The 12,581-nt window shown below is 37.4% G+C and overlaps 1 protein-coding gene across 1 annotated transcript in view; it reads left to right on the top strand.

Annotated features, from left to right (window-relative positions):
• N (neurogenic locus Notch protein) overlaps positions 1-12,581 on the top strand; it is a 260,349-nt gene that overhangs the window by 36,889 nt on the left and 210,879 nt on the right. Inside the window, exon 2 of the mRNA XM_067355433.1 lies at positions 799-877. Coding sequence (XP_067211534.1) covers positions 799-877 — 79 coding nt within the window. The remainder of the gene's footprint in view (positions 1-798; positions 878-12,581) is intronic.

Here is a 12,581-nt window from a genome sequence, read left to right as displayed (position 1 = left end):
GATATCCAATTTTAAGGAAAAGATCAAAATTTCATGTTTGTGAATTTTTTACATTGCAATAAAACGCTTTTATTGCATATCGATTCTTAAATAAAACGTATGCATCGCAACAAGAACAAATTTATGCGTGAATTATCGATGAAAACACATCGAATCAATCTAATAAACATGGGGTGGTGCCATTTTTGGATTTTTGGATTTTCTGATATACTGCGAAATTAAAACCTATTATCAAATGTGTGACGTCGCGTGTGAAATGATTTAAGTTGTAACAACAATTTCCGGTATCAGTTAAGCAGCATATATGCGGCGCGAATGGTTTTTTCCTTGATTCTTGGTAATGTTTACTCCAAAAGAATCATCGATATTCGCTTTTCCTTAAAGGTAATCCCGGAATAGAAGTTTAATTCCGTGTTCTCCTCTTTCCGTTCATTCTGTCTTCGCTTTCTCCCTCCTTTATCACAGTCTTCTTCGCTGATTTCTACATGAAAGTTCAATTTGCACGGCGTGTCAACGGTTCCCTTCGTAACTCTTTGTATTCTCTTTCTTCGTGTTCCCAAAGATGCACTCTATTTGCGGCGAAATTTCGATAAGCAAGCTTTCACATTCATTATTATCGAACAGTTGAAATGTTTTGGCGAGATTTATTGTATCAAGTACATTCTGGATGATCTTCAAAATTTCTAATTATTTTAGAATAGTTATCAAAGGCACATCTCTTGAATCGTTATTATATTTTTTATTATATATATTTTATGTATATATTATGTGTAAAATAACCAAGATTTGTTGTTGCAGGTTTCATGTCATGTTCGCCGAGCCCTTGCAAGAATGGCGGAGTCTGCGTGTCGTCACCGCGCGGCGAGTCGCATTGCAAGTGAGTAGCACGCTGCCATACTCTATCACGCGTATTATTGTAATTACGAGACGGCGTTTCTGTCCCCGTCGCCGGCTTGTACATATCGTTCGGCATGCGTGTCGTGTGATTACGCGCGAAACGACCCGCTTGACTATAAGCGATCGGGTTCTTCACAGTGCGTTTGTACTACGTGAACACCAACTTATGAAAAAAAACCTTTTATATTGGAAACGAATTTTTTCATCTTGATTTATTTTTATGCATTGTTCTGGTCAATTGCCAAAAATTATTTGAATATTATATCAACAATAGTTTTTGATCTAAAGAGTTTATATAAATATTTTGTTATAATAAAATATTATAATCACATATTGTAGAAAAATTAGAATTAAAATTGTACAAATTGGAAAACATTATTTCACATATGTTGTATTTATTGTGTTGTATACGTTAAAAAGGTTCATATATACTTAAGTACACGATTTCACTCACGGATGAGATTCACGCTCTCTTTCAATCGTTGTTTGTATTACAACGAATCGATTCATTCGTCGGTGCTCGCATAGTACAAACGCACCTTTACACGCCGAGTTGGCGATCGACGACCAGTTCAAGTAGAGGAGGATAAAGAGAAGGATACTCGGGGGGTCTGAAGAGGGTACGAGGGCGAGAGGAAAAGACAAGAAGGAGGCGAGAGAACCGGACGTTTCGCCGCCTCCCACGCGAAAAGGATGAGAAACCATAGAAAAGAGGAGAAAGAACGAAGAAGAGAATGTAGGGAGGAAGAGCGCGCGGAATACTGGAAGTCGCAATTTTCACGATGCAAAATCACGCGACGTCCGAAAAAGTTTGCGTTGCTCGAAAAAACTTTTTTTTTTTAATATTCTATCTTTCTATGACTCGAGATACGTTTTGTATTATTTTTACCAAATTGACATAAAGGATTATTTTATAAAAATTTTAACTATTGACAAAGTTTTAAGAAATTATACTATTTTTGTATTGGATAACTTTCACTTGTTTATATGTATAATGTAATTTTTCTTTTCTTATACAACTACGTAGTAAATTACCATTCAATCATATTGCCTACTCAATGCAATCGATGCGTACGTTGAAAATAAAATCGCTTGTCTCGCTTAACGGCGTAAACTAGAAATTGTCGAACGACGATGACTTCTATCTGCGATAATTCCATTCTCAGAATGGTCAGTATGGTAGTGTAGCTTTAGCGCGGCGCGGATGGTCGTAAAACGTTCGCCGGTAGTAAGAATCCTTGCGCGAGCGCATCTCGACGTCAACTTCTTGCCACGCAACTTTTTCGACTGCGTGCCATGCACGCACGTGGAACTATTTACTCGCGCGCACGCTTTTGCTCGAGAACTCCGATAAGCTACCTTGTGCTTCTGTTCCTTGATCCATATTGACTATTCGTAAATATATTCGTAAAATACAGTGACTTGTTGTTAGTAAAATACTTTGTTTTCAATTTGATATGTTAATCGAAAAAAATTGTTTTACTTATTTGATTTATTGTAAATAAATAATTATTTAAATATTATACACACGAGAGCTTTGTAAAAACATATGTAGGGGTATATTAAAATTTTAAATATTTTATGATTACTTATACTCAAAATTTTATGAAATAATTTATATTTTTGCTCGTAATATAATAATAATATATGAAAAATCTTTATGAGATCACAGTATTTCTTTATTAAACTTTTTTCGATACTATTTTAAAAACTTATATTATTTATAAGAGGAATACAAGTACGTTTTCCGTTGCATCTTTGTCACGCTGTACAGTTTATCAATTTATCTCAATAGATGCTCTCGATTATATCTTCATATTATCACATTATATGTTCTCCTCGCGACATCCTGACTCATTGCTCTTCACTGTTGCACTCTCACGCCGGTGAGAAACGCGTCGGATCGACGTGAGCGATACTACGTGAGTGCCGAAGGGCTCGCGATCGTCATGGGTAATTGGAAAATTATCGTGCCGTTTTCCTCTGTCGATCGTCCGCTCGAAATACGGAATAATGAACACGACGCGCATGATTTCCTGATGGGCAATATTTTAGTAGTACGATACGGGGAAGCTATTCCTGTAAGCGAAATCTCAAAAGACCGTTAACGAGTGCCAGTCTGGGTACTAAAACATTTGTGCGTACAATAACAACATCACAACATTTTTTATTTGTATTTGAGATTTAATAATGCATCTCATAATATAGTCTGTCAACTTTCCAGGATCATTAAAATTTATATAAGCATCAAATTTATTAAAGGATTCGTAGGTGAAATTAGTAACTGATAGACTATATAGATCCCCTCCCATGTCTATAGTACTACGCTTCACGACAAGCATGACGCTGGCACGTCGCGTGAAAGATTACAGACTGGCCGCTTGGCGAATCGAGTTTTATACGCTTCGACAAAAACGCGCGCATGTTTGCAATAATGACATCTTCGGTTCTCTACATCGTGCGAAGCTGTAAGTTTCTGCAAGTTCACGTCGCTGAGATTTCGTCTATGTTCGTTGTATTATTGTCCGAACAAGGCTTAGTCGAACGTTTCCTTCGGATGGAAATCGATGTGTCTCCAATTGCATCCGCTGCCACGATTCGATTGCGCGCGAAATGACGCTTAGGCTCGCATCGACGGAATGTAATACCAACAGAATGGCGTGGGATGGTACGGAATGGGATGGAACGAGTTGGGTCGGGATCCGGTAATAGCGGTAATAGTCGGCAGTCGTGACCCGGCGACGCATCTAAATTACCTTTATCTCTCTTCTGGTCCTCGTATTTCACTTTTGTATCAGTCAGCTCTCGACGCCTCCGCGGTACCTTTACGTTTGATGCTGGTTCCCTTCACATTACACATAGCTTGGCTTTCTACAGACAGATTGGCGTAAAGACCTGAGAATATTTATTATTATCTGATCACGATATTGATTCTTTTTCAGTATGCTCTACTAAGTTCTCCAAACAGAAATTCGTAGAACGTTTTTTTCTTTCGCTTGCGATTATCGATTTTTCTTCACTTTTTCGAAAATTATCTTTCTGAAGAAAATAACGAGAAACTCTTTCACGCACTCTTATTAATTTTACATATTACATGTATAGACATAAAAGAATTACTGGTTTACCTGCTAATTTTGAATTTACGGCACTTCATAAATTTTTTTTGTTTTAAAAAATATTTTATTATTTGTATTTATTATGTGTGTTATTTACGCGTCTAATTATGTGTAATTATTTTTATTAAAATTAATATACATACATAATCATCATTTTACATTATTATAATATTTAGTTACTGTTTTCATCTAAACATGATGCTGCTTTTTGCAGTCATTGTATAATTTATGATTTGTTCATCGTAATTTAAACAATATATCTCTCGGAGTTACGACTGCTTCATAACATCATTGCGGTGACCATTGTCATTTTTAATTGCTTGCAGCTTGAAAACTATTTGTGTATTTTAATTCAATTAAACTTAATTCCGAATATGTGGATTTTAATCTGAAAAATTTCTTATGAAGATAAAGTTTGGAATTTTTTGAGACATCTTATACAATTCGCAAAGTGATGTTAGCAAGAGTGTACGCATACATATACGTATGATAACGCAAATAATTACGTCGGCGTGCACGAGTTTGAAAGAGGTCGTATGCCGCAATATTTCTCGGACTTGTTATAGATGCGTGGTGTTTGTGTGCATCGCGACTATCTTATTTCGCGTAATCTAAGCTACAGAGCCGCGCGCGGCACAGCGACGTGCCGCATTACTGCAACGTTCGCGGTATCAAAATTAATTGCAACCCTCGGATTAATACCGTTATGCCCCGACGACCTTCGCGTTCAGACCCCGGACAGATTTCGCTCTACGCTCCCAGTTACATTTTGTACTCTTGTTTCATCCGATCCTCCTTGCGGTGTTTGATCTCGCTTCCGCGCAATATTAACGCGGTTGCAATTTACGCGAATGCGCAATATAATGCTATTACGGGAGAACCGTTCTATCTATTCATTATCATGCACTCATACATGATAAAAATAATTGTTAAACATTTAAGAAACATTTAACTTTTTTATTGCAATTTTTTTGTTATGAGTTTTTTTTTTGCTGAATAGGAAATTGCAAATAATAAACAATCTCGGTCTTACAATTAAAGTATTTTGATGTACTGCGAACGTAACAGTTTTATAGTCCATGCACCACCGCTGTCCGGGTACTTTGGGGTTCGATTTAATAACATTACGCCCAAGTTCGAGAATAAAAAAGACAATAAAAATTTACGTTATTAGCTCCGAAACTCCGTGTTCTTTTGGCTTCTACTTATGCATCAGATAATCCGTAATCGCGGAGAAAAATAATGTTTTATATAAATGATTTTTAATCAACTGACTGAGCTTAAAAAACTCAGAAACGCATTAAAAGTAAATTTTCTGAATGCGTTGATACTGAAAAATTATCGTCGATATGCGAAAGGTCATTGGCCTTTCTTGGCGCGCTAAATGAATCAGCTGAGTCCCGTTTATTTCACGCGAAGCACCACATTCGATGCAAATTTCAATTGAGATTTGCAAGTAGAAAATTGATCATTTTTTTAACTAATAATTGTCTTTTTCATTGATTTTTATGTTATTATAATAAGTAATTAATGATTAAAGTACAAATCAAAATTGTGAGAAAAAAATTTTCTAAAAAAATATTTATTTATATTAAATTAAAAATATTAATATGTTTGCGCGCGTATATCTATTAATTGATTGATTTATATTCGAGATCAACACAAATTTAAAAAATAGCTTTAAACTATTGTTTTTTATATAATTATTGCAGACTTTATGATCTGCATTCGGAACTTTGTAAAATAAGTATAATTCAGTATGATAACAATTGTGAACAACGCCACTTGACAATATGATTAGTTAAAAGTACCCCGCGCGCTCGAAAGAATAAAGGATTTTGCACAATAGCAAACCTTTGGCACGTATACAGCCGACACACGCGTGTATTAATGCATTTATGTTACACTCACACGCGTGAACCTTCGCGGTAGAATCTAACACACAGATTTCCTTAAATACATTGTGCAACATCTCTTCGGGCGCGCTCACGCGTGTACGCTAAAGCATCAAGTGTGGACAGGCCACGTGGCGGAACACGTGGCTCCCGCATAGTTGTTGAATCTATGCCGAACATCTATCTCTCTTTCGTCGAATGGGTTGCCACCGAAAAACAATATTATTTTTCCATTTCCGCAGTTACCCATATTTGCGCACAGTTATCATATTCTTGTAAAATAAATTATCTTTTGATAAAATTTATCGATAACGGCAACAATATTTTTACAAACATTTACTCTAATATCTTGAGATTCTTATCATCACAATTGATATACTAATATTTGATATTCTAAGTAAGAACAAATCTTGATTCATACACGAAAGTCTTAATAAATAAGTCTTCTGAAACTAAAAGCGGAAGAAACGAGTTTCCAGTTGGGCGCAGCTGCGATCGTTAAGCCACGAAATTTTTTACTTTGTCCTTCAAGGGTTGATTGAAGGGAACAACATATGTATGATGATGGATAGCGATATGCATGCAACCCTTCGTCTCGCAGGATTGTGACCGTACTGTGCTCATACATATATCGCTGGCGATCCTGTTATAAGTGTATTCTAAATCCCGAATGGTTGCAAAAAAGGATGATTGCTCGATTCTTATATCCACGCACCTATTATTGATATTCGCGATCAGGGCCGGCAACTTAACAGAATTCCGATTGTGGAGTTCTGTTATCGGTTAGGCGTGAGGGGGGAGGGGGGTAGAAAAACCGTAATAAATTTTTACAAAATGGAGCCTTTAATTTATTGAGAAACGTGAAAACAAAATACAAGCTTGTTTTGAAGATATATACATAATTTTGGAACAAATTGGTCAAATTCCGAGTGTGGAAATTCCTCGGATTAATCCGAGTGTGGAGTTCTTCACATACTCCATATATAAATTGCCGGCACTGTTTGCGATATATGATTATGATATATGATTGCCGACATATATTCCGTGCTAGTGAATCTAGGCTCGCCGAGAGTTAAGTTTTCGTATAATTGCTTATATTATATAAATGTGGGATATACAATTCAAATGATGGAATATCAAAACCATAATTTTTAGAACAAGATAGAGCTTCAATATATAACATAATAACAATTTTGATTTGATCGTAGCATTGTGTTTTTAACTAAATTGCATTTACAATTATATTTAAATAATATCAATTATTTTAACTTCAAGATATTATTATATATTTTCTTTTATGCATCGAGCGGAAATGCGTTCACAAATGAACATACAATCTGTAATTGCAATGACAAGATGCATTTATAAACATACCTTCCTTTTACAGGCGAGAACAAGAGACAAAGCAGTTACGCTCCAATTCTGTCAATTCTTCCAAATATTTTTCGAGTATTTTCTTGAGAAACTGCGTTTTGCACGTCGTTTTTGTCGGTATTTAATGTCACCAAGCTGGTTCCTCGCAGCCGCATATACACAAAGATACACGCACATACGGTACTCCTGGCCGCACGAATGCGCCGTAAATTGATGGCTGTCATTAGTAGTAATCATTGCCATCTGTTCTACCAGCGCCAAAAGAAAGAGAGAAAGAGAGAGAAAGAGAGAGAAAGAGATGCTTTACGTTCGCTTGCTGAGAAGTTATTGGTCTGGCCGCGTCGGTGCGATTTACGTAGATTACGGACACAGTAACGTCATTCCTCATCGACTTTTTCGCCGGCTGAGGAATGTATGAAAGAGTCACCGCGGAACTCTCAGAGTGATTACTCTTATATCGGAGCGATAAAAAGTTAATCCGTTCTCCCCTGGATGCTTTATTGAGGTACAGCATAATAGCAAATCGCAGACTAATCAGGAGAACAATCTATTTTGTATGGTTCACGAATATGCTATTTTAGTAATCTGCTTTTTTTATTAAGTTTTACGCATTCCGCAGCTTCTTACGCTGCACTCTAACGCATATGGATAATATGTGGCATTCTACAATTTCGTGGAAAATTATAATAAGTCCCCCTCCCCCCTCCTCTTAATTCAATTGAGTTTGACACCTAAATAATCTACTAATTTAAATTTGCAAGCACACGATGTAGCGTCGAGATGCGCTACTTTGTCGATATTATTTGCCTAACCATGAACTTCGGAGGAGGGATGGTCGAAAGGGCAAAGGGCAATATTCTTTGTTCTACAAGTCTCGATCGCACAAGATCCAAAGAGAAGGAATCGACGGCGAATGACGAAGGTTATAACGCTCTGTCAAAATACGTGTCCTTTTTATTCACCCCGAGCACCCTGCCGAGCGCGCGCCGTTATGCATTAGCATGCATTGGCGGACATAGCTCGTACCACGTGCGTATCTGTGTATGCGTTGCGTGCGCGTGTCGCCGGTCATCGCAGCACGCGTTGTACGATTTACTCGTACGCAACAAAGATACAAATATAGGGATACGCCATACGATCTATCGCGCATGTCGATCGACTACAGAATTTCTCGCGAACAATGTACTTGTAAATTGTTTGCTATTTTCGAAAGATTCAGTCTGCATACGTGAGCGCGTGATTACGTGAGCCTCATTTGCATAGATCTAGTTGCGAATGTACACATAAAATGTCTAAAAAAGATGTAAAGTGTAATGTTAAAAATAATTGTTACATTTTCAATATCTAAAAGATAACGAAAATTTAATTAGACAATTGTTTACTATTATTATACAAGAATTGTACAACTTTCTATGTATGATTATTTAAATTTAATTTAAAGCATTGTACTATTTTATCTGATTTGTAACATTTTGTTTTTCCGCAATTATTTTAGAAATTTTATGTGAAACTGCATCACTATATAAATCAAATGCGTCACGTTGAAATAAGAAAACTGTGTCTATATTAAATTATATGTTCTCTCATTAGTACATAGATAAAAGGTTATTTTTAGCAGGAACGTATCGTGCATTGTCAGCATTTTACCATTGACTGCCGGTACGCGAGTCATACTGGCAACAGCCGCCGATATAATTGAGGCGCTAGAAAAGCTGGCGCAATTATATTCGGTATGCCGTGTAATTATACGATATTATCGTACGTCAAGTATTATCTTTATTTGCATTGGCGATCACCCAGATACTGAGCACCCCTGAACGAATAACAACGCGCCCGCGGGGCCTTGGATCGTGCGCGCTCGGCCGTGATCGGTGATCCTTGCCGGTGCGTCCCCGCAGCGATAGAGAAAAAGAGAGAGAGAGAGAAAGAAAGAGAGAGAAAGAGAGAGTGTATGGTTTGAGAGCGAGTGAAAGACAGAGGGTGGAAAGAGGAAGGATCGAGCAAGGGAGCGGGCGAGTCGTAGAGCGAGTAAGATAGAAATAGCAGAAGCAAGAGTGCGAAAGAGAAGGCAAAGAATTGTCTGGGCATGAACGCGCGTTCCCACGCCTGCTGCGCATGCGTTGGGGGTACAGTCCCCGTCACGTCCCCCTACATTGGTAATCGGTCCCCTCCGTTGTCTACTTCTCTCTCTCGCACCGGGACGCTAGCCGATGCATTTGTCCTCGTCGCTCATCCGGGAGTAGCTCTTTCTGTCACATCGTGGATCCGCACCGTCGCGTCGTTTACCTCTCTTTCGCTCTTGCGCGCTTCCCTTTCTCTGTCTCTTCTGCCCCTTCCCGCCTTCTGGTATCTCGCTCCTCGTCCCACCTAGTGTCTCTCGCTCTCTCCCGACATCCGCATAGATTCAAAAGCGGCGGACCGACCGCCGTTCTTTCTCTTTGCCACGTTCTTTCTCCGTGCGCCTCGCCCGCGCACAATATTCATTTCCACCACTTGTCTCGCCGGCCGGCGGTTCACCGTCAGCAGTGGGGTCCGGCATTCACCTCTCATACCCGTCTCTCTTTTTCCGCCTCCTTCGCGTAACGAATGCTATTCTAATAATTATCGTCGGCTGGCCCCATCATCGCTACCGTCTTGTCATCGATGTGTGATGACGTTGATTTCGAATGGATAAACGTCGTTGACATTTTAATGAGCCGCTTTTAAAATGGCAAGATGCCGTGGAATTAATGCTCTCGTCATTCATTACCGCAAACAATGATATTTGTATCATATTTGATGCGAGTCACACGATGTCACGCGAAGAGCTTCTTGAATATTTACATTGCGCTGCTCGTTGAATATTCATCAAGGTATCGATTAAGGTACCCATTTCCGACATGCTCATTCATGTCGAATATGTGATGCCGATTTCGCTGCACTTTGATTTTATATTTGTTATGTATTTTACATGTAATAATTGGCATCATAGTCATAATAATTTGACATTTCTATCATATATTGAATAAGATTGAGTGTTTTTTAGTACATAAAATTTTAAAAACCCTTTCTCGATAAGAAAGCTCAATTCCCAGTGAAGGCTCACGTACGGAGGCTAAGGATTAAACAATTTTTCAAGCCCGAATTGTTTAATCCGCGGGTCTATAGTGTGCAGGATAAAAGGAACGGTGCCTGAAATGTTTGCAGAACCTTTGCAACCCTTCGGAACGTGTTATTTGCGAATACTTTACCCGAGACGGTTTCACTCGTTCTCATGAGAGAAGACAAGGCGTTCCGCAACTATTTCCGCTGAACGGAAAACAAGAGTCTTGTAACAAGAGTCAACAAGTGCCCAATAAACTGACAAACCGCTGGTCGGCTAGTACGGTGGTATGCTTCCTATTTTGTTTCAATTCCCGAGCATCCTGTGTTGGTTTTACGGTAAACGGTATCACGGATAATTAACTCGTTAATCTTGGTTTTTTATTCGTAGATTCAGAAAAGACCAATGCTGATTTTTTTTAACTTTGGAATATACATATAGTGTCTCGTATTGATTAATAAAATATAAAGCTTGTAAGAAATATGAAATAACGTAAAGAAATTATTTTAAGAAATTTAATACAGACGCTGTTAAAGAATAATTTAAAAAGATTAATTTTTAAAATTAGATTGTTTATAAAAAAAATTTCATTAAAAATACAAATTGAAGGATTTCAAAGGCATTTTTTCAATTTACAAAGTTAAATCAAATGTTTCTTTAACACTTTCCAATGAAATTACAATTTATAAATGTAAAAGATTATGCTTATTATTACGTAGATAACAACATAATGTAAATATTGCTAAATTTATTAATGCAAATACTGTCGGTCTATTGGTCTTTGTTCTATAAATAAATTCTCAAACATTGTTATTCACCCGATTGTCACTCGATAGTAACTTTGTGGTGGCATTGGTCAGTGTCTGGAACATGTCTTGCGGACGTTAGTACCTTCGTCAAAGAGTAGTCTCCTCGTTAGTACTAAGTTGAGAGCAGCGACGACGGGACATCGTCTCCGTCGTCTTCGTCGTCTTCGTCGTCCTCGTAGTCATGGCCGTTGCTGTGCATAATGAAGCATCCGCGAACATAACCGTTGTCCTCTCGCACCGATGTGCTGATTGCCAACGCGAATATTGTCGTACAGTAATAGGTCTGTTCGAGGAAGCTCGCGTAGACGGCAGGATTGGCAGATTTCGAAGGAGGGAAAAAAGCATTATTTAGCGCCAATTAGAAGTGTATGCCTAACGATCTTCAAGGCGGCTCGCAATCCTTTCTTCTATTTCTTTTTTCCATTATTGACATTTATATTCGCCGTCGCCTTTTCAGTGTGAATCGCGCGATTTCCACACACTTCTGCGAAATAAATAACATCGGCGAAATGTTCCATTCGGCTTTATGAGCAAGCAGATGGATGTCTATGTTAACGCTTGTCAAATGTGTCTTATATGATAATTTCTTCTGATGTGCGATTATTAGTTTTTAGTACTTTCATATCAATGCTGAAGTATATTTGCTGGCATATTTTTATAGACGTTATTATTATAACATTTTGATTTGATTTTTAGATATTTAAAAACATGTAGCATAATGTATATATAATATTACTGTACAACAGAGTGTGTGTTTATCATATATGACATCGTGTAATATTATTAGCCGTGCTTTTTTAGCATTTTTTTCAATATGGTCTTTTAGGTCTTTTAGTTAAATGATGATTGGAATGTCATATCGTACCTTTCTGCCGATTAACAATTTCAACTGGACGTTCCACTGGCGGACAAAAATACGACGAAACCTCTGACCGACTGCATGCTTATAGACTATCCGCAGTAAAAAGATCGTTGTTCGACGAGAGATGGTGATGCCAAGCAACTCGTTTTTCGACTTTCTTTATGACGCCCACTTCACGACACCCCCATGAATACTATTTAAGGGCCTCTTTTTATTTCGTGTCATACTTTTTTCTTTTTTACTTTTTATTTTTTTAATATTTTTTTTTCGAACTTTTCATATGTTTCTATCGCGTATGTAAATTTGTAGCATCACTTGTCGATGTAAATCCAGATGTTTAAAAATTATTAAGAAGATAAAAAACAAAACGCGTATTTACAATTATTATTCTATATTAATTCTAAATTGTTATTATTCTATATTAATCGGTGTAAAATAATACAACGTCATAAAAGTATTAGAGTAAGATGTTCAAGTTGTTCAAGTTGTTCAAAAGTTAATATCTTACGAGATATTTGACATTTTTGAGTGAAGAATATGCTTTAT

Source organism: Linepithema humile, chromosome 5 (assembly GCF_040581485.1).
Source record: "Linepithema humile isolate Giens D197 chromosome 5, Lhum_UNIL_v1.0, whole genome shotgun sequence".
Lineage (NCBI taxonomy): Eukaryota > Metazoa > Arthropoda > Insecta > Hymenoptera > Formicidae > Linepithema > Linepithema humile.
The sequence above is the reverse complement of the archived record's forward strand: the minus strand, read 5'-3'. Positions and strand labels throughout refer to the sequence as shown.